At 47.3% G+C, this 23,697-nt stretch overlaps 1 protein-coding gene across 4 annotated transcripts in view; it reads left to right on the forward strand.

Annotated features, from left to right (window-relative positions):
- PHLPP2 (PH domain and leucine rich repeat protein phosphatase 2) overlaps positions 1-23,697 on the forward strand; it is a 153,550-nt gene that overhangs the window by 17,833 nt on the left and 112,020 nt on the right. For all 4 annotated transcript variants that reach the window (XM_037877416.2, XM_037877417.2, XM_037877418.2 and 1 more), the window contains exon 3: positions 18,243-18,376. In XM_037877416.2, coding sequence (XP_037733344.1) covers positions 18,243-18,376 — 134 coding nt within the window. The remainder of the gene's footprint in view (positions 1-18,242; positions 18,377-23,697) is intronic.

Consider the following 23,697-nt stretch of genomic DNA (forward strand, 5'->3'; position numbering starts at 1 on the left):
CTAAACCTCCCCCACTGCAACTTGAGACCATTACTCCTTGTCCTGTCCTCTTCTACCACTGAGAATAGTCTAGAACCATCCTCTCTGGAACCACCTCTCAGGTAGTTGAAAGCAGCTATCAAATCCCCCCTCATTCTTCTCTTCTGCAGACTAAACAATCCCAGTTCCCTCAGCCTCTCCTCATAAGTCATGTGTTCCAGTCCCCTAATCATTTTTGTTGCCCTTCGCTGGACTCTTTCCAATTTTTCCACATCCTTCTTATAGTGTGGGGCCCAAAACTGGACACAGTACTCCAGATGAGGCCTCACCAATGTCGAATAGAGGGGAACCATCACGTCCCTTGATCTGCTCGCTATGCCCCTACTTATACTCAGTTTGGAGTCTTTGAATCACTTGGTGTAGCCAGAGCACTTTGCAGCAATACTGACACCCTCCTTGAGTTGGCTCTTTGTGCCTCTTGCTTCATGGGTCTCAGCACATCCAATGTCTCTGCATCCCAAAGTATTGCTGATGTTCCAGGCTACCCCATCATCTTGCTAACTCCAGGTGCTCATATGGAGGCAATGGAGCTGATTAGGACAATGAAGTGATTGAGGAGTCTGTGCAACTTCCTGATGCCAGATACATTTCCATGGTGAAAGAGCAGCAGGATGGTGATTTTGTTTTAGAATCTGACGTGTCCAAGTTGCTAAAAAAGCTTGCAAAGGTGCCAGTCCAGGAATGTGCAGAAGCCACGATTGAGAGATGGATAGGCCAGAAGCCAGTGCCTCTCTGTCACCAACTGAAGCAGCATGGCAGACACCCCCCACTTCTCTCCCCCCTCCGCACACACAGCCACCTCTGCTGCCCTATCTTGGAGGTCATAGAAAAAAAGTACATTCTCCTTCAGGACACTCCTGTCTGTCTCCTGCCCCCAGTGTCCCACGCAAGCTTTATACTTGGGATGTGGTTGGCCTGAGGAAAGACAAATGCAATGTAATGTGCCTCAGAACCTTGAGCTTCAATACTGGGATTGCTTTGAATGAAGCGTTTGTCATTTTGTAGCTGGAGCCCTTTGAGGTCTGTTAGTCCACAACACATTTGCCCAAGAACAGGTCAAGCTTTGGAAAAAGATCTCTCTCCCGGCTGATATTCTTCCCGAAGGTGAATGTTAGCGAGCAAAGGGCATGGTCCTGATGGAGCATCAGTTCCAGGTAGTCTCTGATGAAAATTATGCAGTGAATAATCTGTGTTATGGGTGGATATCTGTAGGTCTGTTCTAGCTCAAGGCTTCCAGGTCTCGTCATCAGGTCCAAAAAAAAAAAAAAAGAGATGAGAACCTACCCTGCATTGGAGAGAACCTCTTTTGGACTCAGAGACCTCTTACAGAAAGCAAAGCAGTCAAAAGCTCTGCATTCTTCTGGATCTGTCTCCTTTTGTGAGTCCCTTTCACAAGGGAGGGAAGGGGAAGCGTCTGCTTTTTTTTTAAATATAAAAAGCCTCTTTCACACTGACTGTACAGGGTGCTTGGTCTTAGCAGCAGCAGATGCCAGAGGATCTTAAGCTCTCATACCAAAAAAGCCAAAGGGTGTTTGAAGGATTCCTAAGCATATAATTAGCCAACATTTTATGCAGCTTTCCGGGACCATCTTGTTGGAGGCAGGGAGCCATTTTCAGCTGATGGGCCCTTGTTCATCTTGAAGATGTGGGTCTTGAGCACTGCTCAGAGGGAATACAAAATATTATGGCTGTCGATTAATCGCAGTTAACTCTCACAATTAACTCAAAAAAATTAATCATGGTTAATCGCAGTGTTAAACAATAGAATACCAGTTGAAATTTATTAAATATTTTTGGATGTTTTTCTACATTTTCAAATATATTGATTTCTATTACAACACGGAAAACAAAGTATACAGTGCTCACTTTATAGTATTTTTATTACAAATATTTGCACTGTAAAAATGATAAAAGAAATAGTAGTTTTCAATACACCTCATACAAGTACTGTAGTGCAATCTCTTTATCATGAAAGTGTAATTTACAAATGTAGATTTATTTATTTATTTATTTTTGGTTACATAAGTGCACTCAAAAAAACCCCCAACACAACATAAAACTTTAGAGCAGGGGTGGGGAACCTCCGGCCCGCTGATTAATTTAATCCAGCCCACGGCAAGTCTCCGTGCCATGGGCCAGAAACCCTGAGCCTCGTCCCCGCTCCCCAAAAGCTCCCGGGCAGAGGGGTGATCAGGGAAGCTCTACGTGCTGCCCCAATTGCCAGCTCCGCAGCTCTTATTGTCTGGGAACTGCGGCCAATGGGAGCTGCGGGGGCGGTACCTGCAGGCACAGGCAGCACTCACCGTGCAGAGCCCCCTGGCTGCCCCTCTGCCTTGGGGCTGGACTTGCCAGCCGCTTCCGGGAGCAGCGCGGGACCAGGGCAGTCAGGGAGCCTACTCTAGCCCCACTGTGCTGCCGATAAGGAGCCACCTCAGTTAAGTGCCACCTGGCCAGAGCCCCCACCCCTCACCCTCTCCTACACGCCAACCGCACTCCCAGCCCCCACACACCAACCCCCTCAGAATCATATAAGATTAGGGTTGGAAGAGACCTCAGGAGGTCATCTAGTCCAATTTCCTGCTCAAAGCAAGACCAACCCTAACTAAATCATCCCAGCCAGGGCTTTGTCAAGCCGGGCCTTAAAAACCTCTAAGGATGGAGATTCCACCCCCTCCCTGGGTAACCCATTCCAGTGCTTCACCACCCTCCTAGTGAAATAGGTTTTCCTAATATCCAACCTAGACCTCCCCCACTGCAACTTGAGACCATTCTTCCTTGTTCTGTCATCTGCCACCAGTGAGAAAAAGCCTAGCTCCATCCTCTTTGTAACTCCCCTTCAGGTAGTTGAATGCTGCTATCAAATCCCCCCTCATTCTTCTCTTCTGCAGACTAAGTAAGCCCAGTTCTCTTAGTCTCTCCTCATAAGTCATGTGCCCCAGCCCTCTGATCATTTTTGTTGCCCTCCACTGGACTCTCTCCAATTTGTCCACATCCTTTTTATAGTAGGGGGGCCTCAGCACCAGCACTCCAGGCCTGAGCCCCTTCCCACACCCAAACTCCCAGAGTCCACACCCTGCCTGCCCCAGTTCGGAACCATGTCTCTCACTCTAACCCCCCCCCAGCCCTGAGCCCCCTCCTGCACCCCAAACTTCTCATCCCTGACCCCACCCCAGAGCCTGCACCTGCAGCTGGAACCTTCACCCCCTTCTTCACCCCAACCCGGAGCCCGCTCCCACACCCTGAACCGCTCATTTCTGGCCCCACCCTGGAGCCTAGGGGAAGACCCGAGCCTCCGCCCTCTCCCCTCACCCCCCCGTGAGGCTGGAGTTACGAGTGCTGGCTTACCCCACTGCGGGAGGAAGCCCCGAGCCTCTGCTCCTCCCCCCGCAGGGCTGTGTGTGGCCCGCAACTGATTTTTTTCTGTGGGTCAGTGGCCCTTGATAGAAAAAAGGTTCCCCCCGTCTGCTTCAGAGCCTACAAGTCCACTCAGTTCCACTTCTTGCTCAGCCAATCGCTGAGTTTGTTTATATTTATGGGAGATACTGCTGCCTGCTACTTATTTATTATGTCACCTGAAAGTGAGAACAGGCGTTCACATGGCACTTTTGTAGCCAGTGTTGCAAGGTATTTATGTGCCAGATATGCTAAACGTTTGTATGCCCCTTCATGTTTCGGCCGCCATTCCAGAGGACATGCTTCCATGCTGATGATGCTTGTTAAAAAAATAATGCTTTAATTAAATTTGTGACTGAACTCCTTGGGGGAGAATTGTATGTCTCCTGTTCTGTTTTACCCGCATTCTGCCATATATTTCATGTTACAGTCTCGGATGATGACTCAGCACATGTTGTTCATTTTAAGAACACTTTCACAGCAGATTTGACAAAATGCAAAGAAGGTACCATTGCGAGATTTCTAAAAATAGCTACAGCGCTCGACCCAAGGTTTAAGAATCTGAAGTGCCGTCCAAAATCTGAGAGGAACAAAGCGTGGAGCATGCTTTCAGGAGTCTTAAAAGAGCAACAGTCAGATGCGGAAACCATAGAACCCAAACCACCAAAAAAGAAAATCAACCTTCTGCTTGTGACATCTGACTCAGATGATGAAAACAAACATGCGTCAGTCTGCTCTGCTGTTGATCGTTATCGAGCAGAACCCTTCATCAGCATGGACGCATGTCCTCTGGAATGGTGGTTGAAGCATGAAGGGACATACGAATCTTTAGCATATCTTGCAACTCTGGCTACAACAGTACCATGCGAACGCCTGTTCTCACTTTCAGGTGACAGTGTAAACAAGAAGCAGGCAGGTTTATCTTCTGCAAATTGTAACCAAACTTGTTTGTCTAAGTAGTTGGCTGACAAGTGGACTTGTAGGCTCCAAAGTTTTACATTGTTTTATTTTTGAATGCAGTTATTTTTTGTACATAATTCTACATTTGTAAGTTGCACTTTCATGATAAAGAGATTGCATTATAGTACTTGTATTAGGTGAATTGAAAAATACAATTTCTTTACAGTGCAAATATCTGTAATAAAAAATAAATATAAAGTGAACACTGTACACTTTGTATTCTGTGTTGTAATTGAAATCAGTGTATTTGAAAATGCAGAAAATGTCTAAAAATATTTAAATAAATGGTATTCTATTATTGTTTGACCGCATGATTAATTGTGATTAAATTTTTAATCGCTTGATAGCCCTACAAAATATTTCAGAAAACCCCGTGATGTGTTCACCCCGGGGTGCCACCTGGAACTGGGGTAGCACTGAGCTCTCTGGCCCACCGGCTTGGGTTCCCTGTCACTGTGCTGCTGTGACAAGTTGCAAAGCTCTCTAACCTGGCACTTTCACCAGCATTCACACAGGTAGGGGTACACCCAGCTGCAGTCACATGCAGGTTCTCTAACCACCAGCCTAGGCCCCTAGAGCAGTAGGGGACCATCCTGCCCTGGTCAAATTTCGCCAGTATATTTGTTTAAACCCCAGTCAGCCTCTCCCGCAACGTGAAGAGGACCATGCACGCTTGTGGTAACCAAGCTGAGATTTTTCACAGACACCTTAGTCAAATGCACACTGGTTTTGATTAAAACATAAAATAAGTTTATTAACTACAAAAGGATAGATTTTAAGTGATAGCAAACAGATCAAAGCAGGTTACCTGGTAAATAAAACTGCAGACTGAGCTTAACATACTAGATATGTAGGAGATGAATTAGCAGTGATAAACAGGCTGGCAGATTCTTAAGGCACAAGCTGCCTTGGCTTTGCAGTTTGGGTTTCCCAGGTTTTTATACATAGGCTATAAATCCCTTAGCCTGGGACCATCACTTCCCCCCATTCAGTCTTTATTCCTAAGGTGTTTCCAGGTGTGTTGTTGTAGGGAGAGTGAGGTACCCATGTGATGTCATTTTTCCCCTTTTATATCTTCTTCTCACTTGCTGGAAAGCTCTTCTGCTGTGACCTGGGTCAAACAGTTCCCATTGTGTAGTACTATCGCTCAGAGGTTTTTATTGTACACGGTTCCTGGGGTAATCCTTGTGCTTGTGTGCATTTCCTCAATAAGCCATTCACATTGTTTGACCTTTTTACTGCTGTACCTGAAAGGCTGCTTGTGGGTGTTTTCAGCCTCACAACATGTTTCAGTAACACATACACAGCCAAACTTCATAACTTCACATACAATGATAGCGCATATAATCCAACGAGATATTAATGAGTGGAGGGCACATGACACTTGAATGCAATTCACATCTCCTAATGCTCACTTAGGATCGCAGGGGTCCACTGAGATGGTCCCATATAGAAACATACTATGGGTACTACAAATACAGGGTAAACACAAGACCCAGCATTTGTAGTGTGGTCTGAGCCATTTCCTGATGACTCTGACTTATCATTTCTGCCAGCCCGAGGTCTTGGATGCTGTTCTGGGGGCAGAAGGTTTGAGTTAAGTCTGGCAGAGCAACTCCACACTTCAGCTGTGTGGCCGGAGCTGGCAGGGAGAGGAACTCCCTCCCCTGGCCCAGTTGAGCCCCCGCCAGAGTTGCCACGGCCTGCTAGGGCCGCCTCTTGCCCAGCCCCAAGATGCTGCGGCAAGAGAGGGCTGGGGGAAGTCCTCTCTCCCTGAGGCAGGCTGCACCCCAAACCTCTCATCCCTGGCCCCATCCCAGAGCCTTCACCTCCTGCACCAAATCCTCTGTCATAGATTCATAGATATTAAGGTCAGAAGGGACCATTAATGATCATCTAGTCTGACCTCCTGCACAATGCAGGCCACAGAATCTCACCCACTCACTCCTGCAATAAACCTCTCACCTATGTCTGAGCTATTGAAGTCCTCAAATCATGGTTTAAAGACTTCAAGGTGCAGAGAATTCTCCAGCAAGTGACCCATGCCCCATGCTGCAGAGGAAGGTGAAAAACCCTCTTCCAATCTGCCCTGGAGGAAAATTCCTTCCTGACCCCAAATATGGCGATCACCTGAACCCTGAGCATGTGGGCAAGATTCACCAGCCAGATACCCAGGAAAGAATTCTCTGTAGTAACTCAGATCCCACCCCATCTAACATCTCATCACAGGCCATCGGGCCTATTTATCATAGAATCATAGAATATCAGGGTTGGAAGGGACCTCAGGAGGTCATCTAGTCCAACCCCCTGCTCAAAGCAGGACCGATCCCCGACTAAATCATCCCAGACAGGGCTTTGTCAAGCCTGACCTTAAAAACTTCTAAGGAAGGAGATTCCACCACCTCCCTAGGTAACGCATTGCAATGTTTCACCACCCTCCTAGTGAAAAAGTTTTTCCTAATATCCAACCTAAATCTCCCCCACTGCAACTTGAGACCATTACTCCTTGTTCTGTCATCTGCTACCACTGAGAACAGTCTAGAGCCATCCTCTTTGGAACCCCCTTTCAGGTAGTTGAAAGTAGCTATCCAATCCCCCCTCATTCTTCTCTTCTGAAGACTAAACATCCCCAGTTCCCGCAGCCTCTCCTCATAAGTCATGTGTTCCGGTCCCCTAATCATTTTTGTTGCCCTTCGCTGGACTCTTTCCAGTTTTTTCACATCCTTCTTGTAGTGTGGGGCCCAAAATTGGACACAGTACTCCAGATGAGGCCTCACCAATGTCGAATAGAGGGGAACGATCACGTCCCTCGATCTGCTGGCAGTGCCCCTACTTATACATCCCAAAAAGGCATTGGCCTTCTTGGCAACAAGGGCACACTGTTGACTCATATCCAAATTCTCATCAACTGTAACCCCTAGGTCCTTTTCTGCAGAACTGCTGCCGAGCCATTCGGTGTCCTAGCCCTGAGCCCTCTCCTGCACCCTGAACCCCTCATCCCCAGCCCCACCCCAGAGCCCGTACCCCCAGCCAGAGCCTTCATCCCCCCGCAACCCTCTGCCCTAGCCCCGAGCCCCCTCCCACACGCCAATCCCCTCATCCCTGGCCCCACCCCAGAGCCCACACCCCTATCCAGAGCCCTCATCCAACCCTCTGCCCAGTCCTGAGTCCCCTCCCACACTCCAGACCCCTCGGCCCCACACGTCACCTCCATATTGCTGCACATAAAATTAATTCTGCACATGGACGTAAAAAATTAGAGGGAGCAGTGCCTTGAAGCTTTATAGCTGTGGGAGTGGGCTTTGTCTGGCAAGACATTCCTATTTGCCACAAACCTGTAAAGGAATGAGAACATGATTGCAGACAATTCCATGTGTGAGTTGTCTTCATGATTGGCCTTTTGAGTGGCAGACATAGGTTCTGGAGGAAAATCTGAACTAAAGCTTTTTACATGGATGAACATTTTCCTGATGCTTGCATGTACATCCTGATGTTGCCTTCTCCATATGCTTGATGTTAAAATGTTCATGAGGTTCTAGTGGGAGTAGACTAAAGCCCTTAGAAAGTCTACCCAATCTAATTCTAGTTTGCTGAGCAGTGCTGTTCCAAGAGGTCCATTTCCACACTGTCCCTCTTTTTCACGTAGGTGCTCAGATACCAAGTTGATGGGTGGCAATATAAGAACCTAAATAGATTTTAGATATGTCCTGGCTGGCTTGAAACTAGAAGGGCATGTCATGACTCACTTGATACAAGTAAGGCTGCCCGCAGGACCTGTCTTGTTTAATCTTTCCATCTGAGATATATTGTCATCCTCTGATGTTACAAAACCTGTTACTTTGATTCAATATCCAGGGAGGAATTCATCTGTCTTGCAGAACCTGATCTTCTTCTAGTGCTTGCTCATGTCCATTCCATTGTAGGTGTGTGTGTGCTTGCCACATGCACTGGTGCCAGAAGTTGTTCCCTCAGTGGTATCTGTAGGGGACTGGCTCTGTCACTGCGTGTGTATGCACCAGGGTGCCACCAGCTCCCCCCACCCTCAATTTCTTCTTACCGTCAGTGACAGTCTCCTTGCCTTGGCAAGCCTATTTTTCTCAACTGTACCCAGTTGTGAACTTTTTTGTATCTAGGTGTTTTAAAATGGTTAGTTTTATAGTTCCCTTAGAGTAGTTTTTGTGTAGTTTGTTAGTCCCAAACGGGACTTAGCCTAGGGATGGGATGCCCCGGTCCCCAGGTTTCAAACCTTGTGACTGTTGCAAGAAACCCACCCCAGCCAGTGATCCCCGTAGAAGCTGCTTGAAGTGCTTAGGGGAAACCCACGTTAACGACAAGTGTTGTATTTGCAAGAGTTTCAGACCACAGACCAAGAAGGAGTGGGACATTCATCTCCGAGTACTCCTTATGGAGTTGGCCCTTACCCTGGCCTCAGAGCTGACCAGGTTGGACACTGCTCCTAGCCCTGCAGCTTCGGTCTGGAGACGGGCAGACGGGCGCCGATCCCCATCCCCAGTACCGGCTAAAAAGCAAAGAAAGGCTGGGAGGGAAGGAGAGGACCGGAGGAGAGCAAAGATCCATGAGGGGCAGCTCTTCCCCTCCAGATGGAGATCAGGCCCCGACTCCTGCTCAGCGGCAGAGCCCACTCCAGGACCCGCCCGCCACCCAAGGGAGTGGCAGAGGCACTTGGCACCTAGTGGTGCCATCACGCCGTGAAAGACAACCTGTCCTTGCTGGTGCTGCCCATGCTGGCTACGACTGTACCCTGTTCAAGGGATAAACCTGCCTTGGGACCCTTCCAATGGTTCCCATCAGTACAGCACTGCTCCTCACTGCAGGAGGTGCCCCGTCAAAGCTTGCCTGAGCAATGGCACCAGCCTGTGGACATGGACCAGCTGGCCTGCCAGAGTTCCTGGCGTCGGTCCAGGGACTTCAGGCAACGTTCCTCAGGTTCAAGGCGGCGATCGCATAGAGGCACAGCAACAGTCCTCAGAGCCCTAGTGCTGAGAGCACCTGATCCGCTCGCCCAGTGCATGACACTGTGCGGGGTGGAGACACTGGTCCCTGGAGCCATGCCACTGATCGCCAGACCCCCAGTATGGCTTACCACGAGCCGCATTGACTGTCTCTGACTCATCAGTCAATTCACTCATGCTTCCGCTCCCAAAGCATAAGGTGTAGATCGTTGAGGTTCTGTTGCAGATCCTCTGGACGATGACACCGGTCACTGAGATCATGGTACCATGAGCCATCACCCTCTTACAGATTCTCAGCAGAAGCTCGGGGCCAGGGCCGACGGGATCGGTGTAGACAGGCGGCCTCGGTACCGGCCTGGTCCCCCAGACATGTATCCCCCTCCTTGGGCTCCGACAGCAAGGAGGAAATCCTGCCTGTGGGCCAGGGCCTACCATCAGGGGCATTGGCATTACACGCTGGGCCACCATTGGCAGCATGGCCACAGGGACAGTAGCCTGCCCTCTGGCAGCTCTGGAAGCCCTGGGGATTTCCCCAACCTTCTCAGGGGCTGAGGTCAGCATCGGGGGCATCTGACAAACGGCAACAGTGTCCCATCCCTGGACTTTAATTTTGGGTGACTTTAATTTTCCTGATATTTGCTGGGAGAGCAATACAGCGGTGCATAGACAATCCAGGAAGTTTTTGGAAAGCATAGGGGACAATTTCCTGGTGCAAGTGCTAGACAAGCCAACTGGGGGGGAGCTTTTCTTGACCTGCTGCTCACAAACAGGGAAGAATTAGTGGGGGAAGCAAAAGTGGACGGGAATCTGGGAGGCAGTGACCATGAGTTGGTTGAGTTCAGGATCCTGACGCAGGGAAGAAAGGTAAGCAGCAGGATACGGACCCTGGACTTCAGGAAAGCAGACTTCGACTCCCTCAGGGAGCGGATGGGTAGGATCCCCTGGGGGACTAACATGAAGGGGAAAGGAGTTCAGGAGAGCTGGCTGTATTTCAAGGAATCCCTGTTGAGGTTACAGGGACAAACCATCTCGATGAGTCGAAAGAATAGTAAATATGGCAGGCGACCAGCTTGGCTTAACGGTGAAATCCTAGCAGATCTTAAACATAAAAAAGAAGCTTACAAGAAATGGAAGGTTGGACATATGACCAGGGAAGAGTATAAAAATATTGCTCGGGCATGTAGGAATGAAATCAGGAGGGCCAAATCGCACCTGGAGCTGCAGCTAGCAAGAGATGTCAAGAGTAACAAGAAGGGTTTCTTCAGGTATGTTGGCAACAAGAAGAAAACCAAGGAAAGTGTGGGCCCCTTACTGAATGAGGGAGGCAACCTAGTGACAGAGGATGTGGAAAAAGCTAATGTACTCAATGCTTTTTTTGCCTCTGTCTTCACTAACAAGGACAGCTCCCAGACTGCTGCTCTGGGCATCACAGCATGGGGAGTAGATGGCCAGCCCTCTGTTGAGAAAGAGGTGGTTAGGGACTATTTAGAAAAGCTGGATGTGCACAAGTCCATGGGGCCGGACGAGTTGCATCCGAGAGTGCTAAAGGAATTGGCGGATGTGATTGCAGAGTCATTGGCCATTATCTTTGAAAACTCATGGCGAACGGGGGAAGTCCCGGATGACTGGAAAAAGGCTAATGTAGTGCCAATCTTTAAAAAAGGGAAGAAGGAGGATCCTGGGAACTACAGGCCAGTCAGCCTCACCTCAGTCCCCGGAAAAATCATGGAGCAGGTCCTCAAAGAATCAATCCTGAAGCACTTACACGAGAGGAAAGTGATCAGGAACAGTCAGCATGGATTCACCAAGGGTAGGTCATGCCTGACTAATCTAATCGCCTTCTATGATGAGATTACTGGTTCTGTGGATGAAGGGAAAGCAGTGGATGTATTGTTTCTTGACTTTAGCAAAGCTTTTGACACGATCTCCCACAGTATTCTTGTCAGCAAGTTAAAGAAGTATGGGCTGGCTGAATGCACCATAAGGTGGATAGAAAGTTGGCTAGATTGTCGGGCTCAACGGGTAGTGATCAATGGCTCCATGTCTAGTTGGCAGCCAGTGTCAAGTGGAGTGCCCCAGGGGTCGGTCCTGGGGCCGGTTTTGTTCAATATCTTCATAAATGATCTGGAGGATGGTGTGGATTGCACTCTCAGCAAATTTGCGGATGATACTAAACTGGGAGGAGTGGTAGATACACTGGAGGGCAGGGATAGGATACAGAGGGCCCTAGACAAATTGGAGGATTGGGCCAAAAGAAACCTGATGCGGTTCAGTAAGGATAAGTGCAGGGTCCTGCACTTAGGACGGAAGAACCCAATGCACAGCTACAGACTAGGGACCGAATGGCTAGGCAGCAGTTCTGCGGAAAAGGACCTAGGGGTTACAGTGGACGAGAAGCTGGATATGAGTCAGCAGTGTGCCCTTGTTGCCAAGAAGGCCAATGGCATTTTGGGATGTATAAGTAGGGGCATTGCCAGCAGATCGAGGGAAGTGATGGTTCCCCTCTATTCGACATTGGTGAGGCCTCATCTGGAGTACTGTGTCCAGTTTTGGGCCCCACACTACAAGAAGGACGTGGATAAATTGGAGAGAGTCCAGCGAAGGGCAACAAAAATGATTAGGGGTCTGGAACACATGACTTATGAGGAGAGGCTGAGGGAACTGGGATTGTTTAGTCTGCAGAAGAGAAGAATGAGGGGGGATTTGATAGCTGCTTTCAACTACCTGAGAGGTGGTTCCAGAGAGGATGGTTCTAGACTATTCTCAGTGGTAGAAGAGGACAGGACAAGGAGTAATGGTCTCAAGTTGCAGTGGGGGAGGTTTAGGTTGGATATTAGGAAAAACTTTTTCACCAAAAGGGTGGTGAAACACTGGAATGCGTTACCTAGGGAGGTGGTAGAATCTCCTTCCTTGGAAGTTTTTAAGGTCAGGCTTGACAAAGCCCTGGCTGGGATGATTTGATTGGGGATTGGTCCTGCTTTGAGCAGGGGGTTGGACTAGATGACCTCCTGAGGTCCCTTCCAACCCTGATATTCTATGATTCTATGATTCTATGACTCGGACATGGAGTCAGAGCGGGCTCCCAAGGTCCAGCCAGCCTCGCGTGAGGCTCTGACGACAGAGGCGGCAGATTTGGCAGACCCACACATACCTGCCACCTCATCGTCTTCACCCGATGAGGCGATAGTGAGATCTTCTCACCCAGTTCCCCAGGACGATGCTGAGGCTCACCAGGAGCTCTTAAAGAGGGTGCCTCCAACTTGGGGCTGGAAGCCGTGGAGTTGGCAGAGTGCTTGGACTTTTTGTTCGACGTACTCAGCGCGGCAGCCCCAGCCAGGGTGGCATTGCCTGTGCACGAGGGGGTGGCAAAATCATGAAGGCCCTGTGGCATACACCTTCCTCACTGCCATCCATCTCCAAGTGGGCAGAGCGGAAATACTACATTCCCAGCAAGGGGTATGAGTCTTTTTATACCCACCCTGCCCCAAGCTCACTGATTGTGTCGGCAGCCAATGAGCATGACAGACAGGGCCAACCAGGATCGATGCCCAAGAACAAGCCTTCACTTCAGAACCACCGTATACGGTATTCCTCAAGGAGAAGGTCCAGCTGCAGCCCCATCCAGCTTTTCTGCCTAAGGTGGTGTCCCCTTTTCATGTCAACCAGGATATCTTCCTCCCGGTTTTCTGTCCAAAGCCGCACTCGACCAATGAGGAGAGGCAGCTACACACTCTGGATGTCTGGCGCGCCCTGGCGTTCTACCTGGAGTACACCAAACCCTTCTGCAGGTTGACCCAGCCCTTTATCGCGACAGCTGATAGAATGAAGGACCTTCCAATGTCCTCTCAGAGAATTTCAAATTGGAGCACCACCTGCATCCGTACTTGTTATGAGTTGGCTCATGCTGTACTTCCACCAATAGTAAAGCTTCACTCGACTGGGGCTCAGTAGTTTTTGGTTGCCTTCCTGGTGCAAGTCCCTGTCCAGGTCAACTGCAGGGCCGCAACATGGTCTGTGGTACACAAGTTCACAACGCATTATGCAATCACCCAGTAAGCCAGAGATGATGCTGGATTTGGCAGAGCTGTCTTGTAGTCGACACATCCATGAATTGCTATCTGCCTCTGGTGATACTGCTTGGGAGTCACCTACAATGGAATGGACGTGAGCAAGCACTCAAAGAAGAAAAGACAGTTACCTTTTTGTAACTGGTGTTCTTTGAGATGTGTTGCCCATGTCCATTCCTTGACCCACCCTCCTTCCCCACAGTCGGAGTTTCCGGCAAGGTGGAACTGAGGGTAAGGGGGAGCCGGTGGCACCCCTTACGGTGCATACGTGCACTACTCCAGAGGGTGCCGGAGCTGGTCCCCTACGAATACCACTGAGGGAGAACTTTGGCAGTGGTGCACGTGGTGAGCACACATACAGAATGGACATGAGCAACACATCTTGAAGAACATCAGTTACGAAAAGGTAACTCTCTTTTTCTGAAGGAGAAGCCAAATTCACTTGTACCTAGAGTTTTGTTCATTTAGGGATGTCCCTTATTTGAGTTGAGATTTTTGATATTTTATTTGTTTGGATCATTTTGCTCACTATTGAAGGTTTAAACCTAGTTACATTTCATAGAATATCAGGGTTGGAAGGGACCTCAGGAGGTCATCTAGTCCAACCCCCTGCTCAAAGCAGGACCAATCCCCAATTAAATCATCCCAGCCAGGGCTTTGTCAAGCCTGACCTTAAAAACTTCTAAGGAAGGAGATTCTACCACCTCCCTAGGTAACACATTCCAGTGTTTCACCACCCTTTTGGTGAAAAAGTTTTTCCTAATATCCAACCTAAACCTCCCCCACTGCAACTTGAGACCATTACTCCTTGTCCTGTCCTCTTCTACCACTGAGAATAGTCTAGAACCATCCTCTCTGGAACCACCTCTCAGATAGTTGAAAGTAGCTATCAAATCCCCCCTCATTCTTCTCTTCTGCAGACTAAACAATCCCAGTTCCCTCAGCCTCTCCTCATAAGTCATGTGTTCCAGACCCCTAATCATTTTTGTTGCCCTTCGCTGGACTCTCTCCAATTTATCCACATCCTTCTTGTAGTGTGGGGCCCAAAACTGGACACAGTACTCCAGATGAGGCCTCACCAATGTCGAATAGAGGGGAACCATCACATCCCTCGATCTGCTGGCAATGCCCCTACTTATACATCCCAAAATGCCATTGGCCTTCTTGGCAACAAGGGCACACTGCTGACTCATATCCAGCTTCTCGTCCACTGTCACCCCTAGGTCCTTTTCCGCAGAACTGCTGCCTAGCCATTCGGTCCCTAGTCTGTAGCGGTGCATTGGGTTCTTCAGTCCTAAGTGCAGGACCCTGCACTTATCCTTATTGAACCTCATCAGATTTCTTTTGGCCCAATCCTCCAATTTGTCTAGGGCCCTCTGTATCCTATCCCTGCCCTCCAGCGTATCTACCACTCCTTCTAGTTTAGTATCATCCGCAAATTTGCTGAGAGTGCAATCCACACCATCCTCCAGATCATTTATGAAGATATTGAACAAAACCGGCCCCAGGACCGACCCCTGGGGCACTCCACTTGACACCGGCTGCCAACTAGACATGGAGCCATTGATCACTACCCGTTGAGCCCGACAATCTAGCCAACTTTTTACCCACCTTATAGTGCATTCATCCAGCCCATACTTCTTTAACTTGCTGACAAGAATACTGTGGGAGATCGTGTCAAAAGCTTTGCTAAAGTCAAGAAACAATACATCCACTGCTTTCCCTTCATCCACAGAACCAGTAATCTCATCATAGAAGGCGATTAGATTAGTCAGGCATGACCTACCCTTGGTGAATCCATGCTGACTGTTCCTGATCACTTTCCTCTCGTGTAAGTGCTTCAGGATTGATTCTTTGAGGACCTGCTCCATGATTTTTCCGGGGACTGAGGTGAGGCTGACTGGCCTGTAGTTCCCAGGATCCTCCTTCTTCCCTTTTTTAAAGATTGGCACTACATTAGCCTTTTTCCAGTCATCCGGGACTTCCCCCGTTCGCCACGAGTTTTCAAAGATAATGGCCAATGGCTCTGCAATCACATCCGCCAATTCCTTTAGCACTCTCGGATGCAACTCGTCTGGCCCCATGGACTTGTGCACGTCCAGCTTTTCTAAATAGTCCCTAACCACCTCTTTCTCCACTGAGGGCTGGCCATCTACTCCCCATGCTGTGATGCCCAGCGCAGCAGTCTGGGAGCTGACCTTGTTATGTATAAAATAATACAGTCTGATACATTTGTTATGTATAAAATAATACAGTCTGACCAGTTGTATATACATACACACTCAAACCTGTCACTTGAAAAGAGCTAATTTCCTAAAGCTGAAAATACTTAGGAGCTGAATTGAATGGGAGGAAAAAGTTAAACATAAGTGTGAATGATGATTGGAAGTTGTTTAAGAGAACTTTTCCAGATGCCCCAAATCCTCACAATTCTGCAATCAATAAAGCAGGCTTTGTCAGTTTAAAAAAGAACTCCTGGTAAAGAAGTGAAGTGAAAGCAGTAATAAAAAACTTGAACAAAAATGAAAATCTAAGAAATTGAAAGAGAGGGAAGCTGATAGTAGTGATTGTATATTAAGCCATGAAGTATAGACACCTTATAAGAGAAGCTAAATGTATTAATGAAAAATAATTAGTCAGTAGGATTAATGACACAAGGAAAAATGTTTTACAGTGTATCAGGAATGTAAGAAATTATAGCAAAGGTATCTATTAATAGACAGGGACAATAAAATTGTTAATGTTGCAGAAAAGATGCATTAAATGTTTCTGTTCTGTATTTGGGACAAAGCTGGTTGACACATTCAATTTACAGCAATAATGAAATACTTTATATTCCCATATATGTTAAATGATTGTAGTACAATTAATGCCAGTTATCATGGTTTTATGGAAAACAAGTCTTGTCAAACAAAGTTGATCATGTTTTTTGACGAGATTAAAAGTCTAACACATTTCTTTTGTCAACATAACATACTTTGATAAGGCATTGTACTAACATTTGCTATACAAAAAGTAACACATTAAATGGATCAAAAACTGGCTAAATGATAGATCTTGAAAAGTAATTGGGTGGCTGCCCCATTTACAATGGGGGGATTTCTTAGTGGGGTCCCACAGAGATGTAATAATTGTGACCCAATTCTATTCAATATCTTTTTCAGTGATCTGAAAGTAAATGTAAAATCATTGCTGGTAAAATTTGCAGATGACACCAAAAGTTAGTGGATGGTAAATAAGGATAGGTCAGTCATTCAGTGCTCTCTGGATTGCTTGATAAATGGGGTTTACTTGTATATCAAGTTTTAATATCCTTAAATACAATGTCATACATCTAGGAACCAAGAATGTAGCTCAAGCTTATAAGATTGGGAACTGTGGAATTTGGAAAGGAGTAACTCAGAAAAGGATTTAGAGTCATAGTGGAAAACCAGGTCAAGATGAGCTCATAGTGCAATGTGTTGGCTAAGCAGGGGAATGTTGAGTAGAAGTAGGGAAGCGGTATTACCTTGGTATACAGCATTGGTGAAACCGTTGCTGGAACAGACTGTCCTCTTCTGGTGTCCACACTTCAACAAGGATGTTGAGAAATTGGAAAGGGTTCAGAAAAATGCTATACAAATGATTTGAGGTCTGGTAAACCCATCTTACAGTGAAAGACTTAAGAAGCTTAATTTGTTCATTTTAAGAAAAAGATTTAAGGGCCTCTCAATCATGGTCTTTAAATACATACATAGGGAGAAGATTTCTTATAGTAGATGGCTCTTTAAGCTGTCAGACAAAGTCACAACAGGATCCAAAGGGTGGAAGTTGAAGCTAGACAAATTCAGATTAGAAATGAGAATTTTTAAAAGTTAAGGTGATTAATCATTGCAACAGCTTATCTAAGGATGTGATGGATTCTTCATCATTTGAAGTTTTTAGATCATGATTGGTCTCTTTCTGAAAGAGATGCTCTAGCTCAACCAGCAGTTATGGGCTTGTTGCAGAAGTTACCATTTGAAATTCTCTAGTCTGTATTATGTAGGAGGTGAGATTAAATGATCATAATGATCCCTTCTGGCCTTAAAATCGACGAAGCTTGTTGTTTTAGAGAGACATCTTGCGTGACTCCCCCGCCCGCCCTTTTTTCCTTATTCAAATTGTTAGCCGTAGCGTAGTTCCTGCTTCCTGTTATGGGACGTTTTTTCTTTGGGAACATCCCCCAAGCTCTCTGTTCTCTAGGACTGAGAATTCTGCATGGATGTGGGATCGTTCGAGAAGGGGGAATGACTTATCTTGTCACTCTAATTCTCTGAAGAAACCTTCTCGCAGGATTCTCTCTCATGTGCTCTCCTGCCAGCTGTATTTGGAAGGGAACTTTCTTAAAATGGGGTTTCTTTCATTTTTGTACATGATCTTTTTGAAGCATAATTTTTAAATCCTTTTTGATTTGTGACATTCTGCTCTTTTTTTTTCTTGGCGTCTCTGCTTTCTGCTCAGCTAGAAACTGTCTGAAAGATATGAATGGCAATCATTAGAATCCTGGGTGGTGCATGATCACCAGGGTGTGTCTTGTGTGACCCCCTGTCCTTAGCGAACAACAGGTTTAGTACTTGAAGTGTTCATCTATCTCAAACTAGGGATCACAGGCCCCAGGAGTGAGTCCTTGCCAGATGATATCTTCAGAGAAGCAGAAAGACCAAGTCGTTGCTCCTTTTGCACTGTAACTGTCATTAAAAAAAAAAATTCTTTCATGTCCATACTAAACTCCTAGGCATTCTTTCATGTCCATACTAAACTCATTTCTTCTTGTGGATTGTGTTACTAGGAGACTGGAGCCCACAGAGAGACCCCTTCAGATTGTGTACGAGTACTTGGCTGGGCTCGGCTTTGAGGATCTTGTGAGAATACAGGAAGAGGCAGCAAACTCTGATCTCAGTTGCATGATTCGCTTTTACAATGGTAAGGATTTGTATATAACAGGTCACACCAGACACCTAACATGTATCACTGGATACTGCTTTTAGAAATAAGCTGCCAAGGTTACTAAGAGAAACGTTTTACAAATCAGATCTTTTGTTCTCTCAAGAGAGCATTTGTTGCATGGTTTGGGATGAAACAGACCCTTAGGGAGGGATGTTTTGGCTTATATCTTTATTTTTAATATTTGTATTACCATAGTGCCACACAGCTCCACTGCACAAAGCGTTAAACGTTTGAAGATGCAATTCCTGCCCTGAAGAGTTTACAACGAAAATGACCCTTGAATCAAGGGAAAAGAGGGATGCAGTAAAATACTTGTTTATAATTTTAAAAGTGCAAAGTGCCAGCTAACCCTGTCTGACCCCTAAGTCTTCATTAGTCAGCTGATATAAGTGAATCACAGAGGTGAGTCTCGAGAGCTTTGGAGGAATGGGTATGATGGCCTTATGGATCAGTTGGGGAAGGTGATGCATGCCATAAGGGTTAGCATGGAAGAAGGCATAGTAGTGTTCATAGAATCATAGGACTGGAAGGGACTTCGAGAGGTCATGTAGACCAGTCCCTTGCACTCATGGCAGGACTAAGTATTATCTAGACCATCCCTGATGGGTGTTTGTCTAACCTGTGCTTAAAAATCTCCGATAATGGAGATTCCACAACCTCCCTAGGCAATTTATTCCAGTGCTTAGCCACCCTGAGAGTTAGGAAGTTCTCCCTAATGTCCAACCTAAACCTTCATTGCTGCAATTTAAGCCCATTGCTTCTTGTCCTATCCTCAGAGGTTAAGAAGAACAATTTTTCTCCCTCCTCCTTGTAACAACCTTTTATTTACTTGAAAAATGTTATCATGCCCCCCACCCAGACTTCTCTTTTCCAGACTAAACAAACCCAGTTTTTTCAATCTTCCCTCATAAGTCATGTTTTCTACACCTTTAATAATTTTTGTTGCTCTTCTCTGGACTTTCTCCAATTTGTCCACATCCTTCCTGAAATATGGTGGCTAGAACTGGACACAATGCTCCAGCTGATGCCCAATCTGCATGGAGTAGAGCAGAAGAATTACTTCTTGTGTCTTGCTTACAACACTCCTGCTAATACATCCCAGAATGATGTTCGCTTTTTTTGCAACAGTGTTACACTGTTGACTCATATTTCAAGTAAGAAGCTGCCAAATAGGCGGAAGAGACTGGTATGATTGATTGAACAGGAAGACTGGCGGTGAAGCAGTAGGAGGTGGTAGGTGCAGAAGAAGAGGAGAATGAGGAAAACTGTTAAAATTAAAGGGTTACTTGATTTTCTAATGCATTAACTGCTTCTCCTCTTTATGTGTTTCAGGGAAAGTTTAAAATGTTTCATGATAGTCTGCAGTGGGCCACACTTAACTGTTTTATATTGAAAAAGGAAAAGCAGGGTAATTAATTTAATCCTTTGGACCTGGGACCCACCACCTTACCAGTACCACAGGAAGGAACAATGTTCAAGATAGGAGATAGTGAGGGTCTGGCCAATGGGTTTATGCTGTTTGGACAGAAAGAAGAGGATGGATCATAATGTAATCTAGGAAGTAATAGTATATTTTAAACACAGTCTGGATTTGTGAGGTGAAAGAGGGAGGAGTCAGAGAAGGTGACTGAAAAAGATATCATTAGTGACAGAGTGGAGAGGGTTTGGGAGGAAATATCAGGAATTTGTTTTTGAGTGTGTTAAACATCACCTGGCAGTTTAACATTCAGGAGGAAATGACATACAGGCAGAGATGCCACTCAGGTGATGGATTTATGACATACAGGCAGAGCCTGGAGGCAGACAGTCAGGAGTGGAGAGGTATCTCAGAGTCTTTGGCAAAAGATGATAGTTGAAGCTGTGTAGCTGGGTAAAATCGCCCACAAAGAGATCATAAAGGAAAAAGAGGAGAGGACTGAGGATAGAACTTTGGAGGACCATATAGAAAATGACAGAAGAGGATCAATTAAAATATGCTGAAGGTGTGATCTGAGAGATAGGAGAATCGTGCAAAGACAGTCGCAAAAGTCAAGACGGCAAGATTTCAAGGAGTGTATGGTTGAGAGTGTCAACCAGAAGAAATGTCAGAGGATGAGGATTGAGTACAGGCCCTGGATTTGGGTCAAGTAAAGGCAGAGGAAACATTGCTGAGAACAGTTTTGGTGGAGTCACTTCACTCATGTGGGGCAACACCTCCAAGAGGGCACAACAGCAGGCTTGCAACGATTTTACTGATTTCTTCCCCCATCCTCACCCCTACATACTTGTGACTGTTGTTTCCCTTATCCCCTTTCCTGTTTCCTTCAGGTGTTAGGGGCAATTCCTTTTCAGGTGGTAACAAAGTCCAACCATAAGGCCAACCATCAGGCCATAGGGGTCATAAGAACACAAATGGGGGAAGCTGCTGGTAGAGAGCCTTCTATGCTGGCCAGTGAGGTAGGTACAGAGATACTAGTATGATGAACTTGCTCACAATGAGGACCTGCAGGACTGGTTAGTGGCATGGTCACAGGGACCTGGGAGCCTTAAAGGGCAGGGAACTTACTAGACTGGCTGTAGAATAGATTCAGAGAGCATGAGCTGGGGGCAATCTCTAAACTAGCCACGGGAGGATGGAGATCAGGGTACTTCCTAGACTAGCTAGATGAATATAGGAATCTGTAAGTGTTTGTCAGGGAATCTTCTGTGCTCTGGCAGCAGCTCAGCTGCCAGTAGAAAGATAGTGTCTTGCTGAGTCACCATGCTGGGCACTGAGGTCATGGTGTAATAGGTAACAATGAATATTTTAGCCCAGTGGGATGGACAGAGCATAAGGAAGGAGAGGCATTTTGTGTCCTGGGGATTTGCCTTGATTGCAGCCATTGCAGACCACCAATGCACCAGTGCAAACTGTGGCTGCTTGTTGGTAGTGCTACCTGTAGTTATAAGACTGTTTCTTCTTCGAGTGATGGTCCCTATGTGGATTCCAAACACGGGGTGCACATGTGCGCCATGTGCCGGAGCTGGAACTGTTCATAGTAGTGTCCATTGACCCGCATGTGTGTCGACCACGTAGGGTGTCCAAGGCTTTAAGATGCTGTGTGGGTCGACGCCGCTCCAGTTTCCTCTTACTGCCACGTGGCCAGAGTTGGAACCCCTGTTCCTCAGTGCTCTTAGCTCGCTAAGAGGACTGCTCTTTGTTTGCTGCATGTAGTTTCTAGTTAGATAGTTGTCCATTAGTTTTAGTAGTTAGTTAGCTCTGCCTTGCACTTCTCCCCTTCAGGAGTTCTTTTTCCCGTACCTGGGGACGATGCACTGGCAAGCTGGCTTCAAGAACAGTGCTTTGTGCCATCACTCCTTTTCAGTGAGCGACAAGCACACTCATTGTCTTTACTGTCTTGGTGAAGCCCACATAGTCTCCCATTGTTCCATCTGCCTCTCATTTCCATCCAGGACTCAAGCAGCTTGTGAACTTCCCCTCCAGAAATATCTGATGGAGGAGGTGATGCAGCTGTGTGTACAACCAGACCCAGCTCCACCGGACGCGCCACAACAGCGCCCGTCACTGGCAGTGAGTGCTTTGCTAGGCCCTTCTTGTGTGGTACCTGTGGCACCACTGCACCCACCAAAGCCCCACCATGTGCACGAGAAGCATGGGCATAAGGGCGGCTCCCCGACGGGGACTACCTCAAAATGCAGCGTTACCTCCCTGAGCCATGTTAGGTTGGGCAAGAAGTTGCGCTTAGCTGTGAATACTCCTGCTCCAAAAAAGGCTCGTACGGTGCACTGATCCAAGTGCCATGGTACATCGCAGGCTCCTCTGCTGCCTCTTCAATATTCTTCCTCTGCTGCCTCGTCTGCTCCGGCACCTGGGCCGCTTCCTTCACCCTTGGACTGGACCTTCCAGCCTGTCCTTCCTGGTCGCGCACACTCCAGGGCAATTATCTCCCCTGACACCAGCGGCTCAGCTCATGCTGCCCTTTGTCGGCTCTTCCCCAGAGTCCGGACCGCCACCTATTTTGAGACTCCCCTCTTCAGTGGATGAGTCCCCCGTGCTCCGTCCTTCTCCACTAGCACTGGTGACAGACAAACCCCTTCTACTTGTCGACCATTCTCTTGGACCTCGTCTTGCACTGATGGCTCCACCGACACTAACATCTCCTCTTCTGCTGGACCCTTCTTCTGAATCTGAGTGGTCCTCCGACCTGGACACTGATGCCTGATGATCTCTACACCTGGCCCTACTGCCCATTTGGGACACCTACCACGATTGTGGGATGCACTACCCACATCACCTGCCATCTCCCATCCACACTGCTCCCTTCCACGTGGAGCCTCTCATGTTCCCACTCCGTCAGCACAATCAGCACCTGTGGTTCCCATGGGTGCCTCTTCATCCCCAGATAATTCCCTCATTCCACCTGCCCCCCACCACCTGATGACTATGCCCAATACCAGGGCTTGCTCCACTGTATGGCTGCTGTGCTTAATCTTTCTCCAGCTTCTGGGACCTTCCTGTACCAACTTGCCCATCCACGACATCACTTTGCAGCCAGCCCAGGCTGTTTGGTACATGCCAGCCTCCTGCGCCCCTATGCTGAAGCTGGTGGATCGCCGCTACTTCATGCCCTCTAAGGGTATGGACTTTCTCTTTACGCACTTGCTGCCCAAATCCCTGGTTGTCCACACAGCCACTGAGCGCACCCATCAGCAGGACTTTAAATCTGCCCCCTCCTGACCACACTGCCAAAAAGCTGGACCTATAAGTCCACAAGATGTATTTGTCCATGGATCTTCAATTCCACGTTGCCAGCTACCAGACTATCCTTGCCAAGTATGATTTCCTGTCCTATTTCAAGCTGGCGGATTTTCAGGATTTCCTCCCTCTGGAAAAGCAGCAGGACTTTCAGCATCTGTTGGATGAGGGCAAATTGGTGGCCAAGGTACCTCTCCAAGCTGCTGTTGATGCCACCGACACTGCGTCACGCTCCTTGGTGTCCAGAGTGGTGCTCCGCCTCGATTCTGGCTCCAATCTAGCGGTTTCCCTAAAGAGGTCCAGACAACCCTTGAGGACCTTCCCTTTGACAATCATAAGTTATTTAGTGACAAGACGGATGAGTCTCTCTGCTTCCTCAGGGACTCCCGTGCCACCCTCCTGTTTCTGGGCATTTATACTCCGGCCCCGATCCTCTGAAACCAGAACTGCTTTATTAGCAATGAAAGATGCTAAAGTATCAAATTATTCATTACAAATCAGTGAGCTCTAACTCCACCAATTGCCTACAGTAAGAACTTCTATCTCCAGAACTTATTCTTGG

The sequence above is a fragment of the Chelonia mydas genome, chromosome 12, assembly GCF_015237465.2.
Source record: "Chelonia mydas isolate rCheMyd1 chromosome 12, rCheMyd1.pri.v2, whole genome shotgun sequence".
Classification (NCBI taxonomy): domain Eukaryota; kingdom Metazoa; phylum Chordata; order Testudines; family Cheloniidae; genus Chelonia; species Chelonia mydas.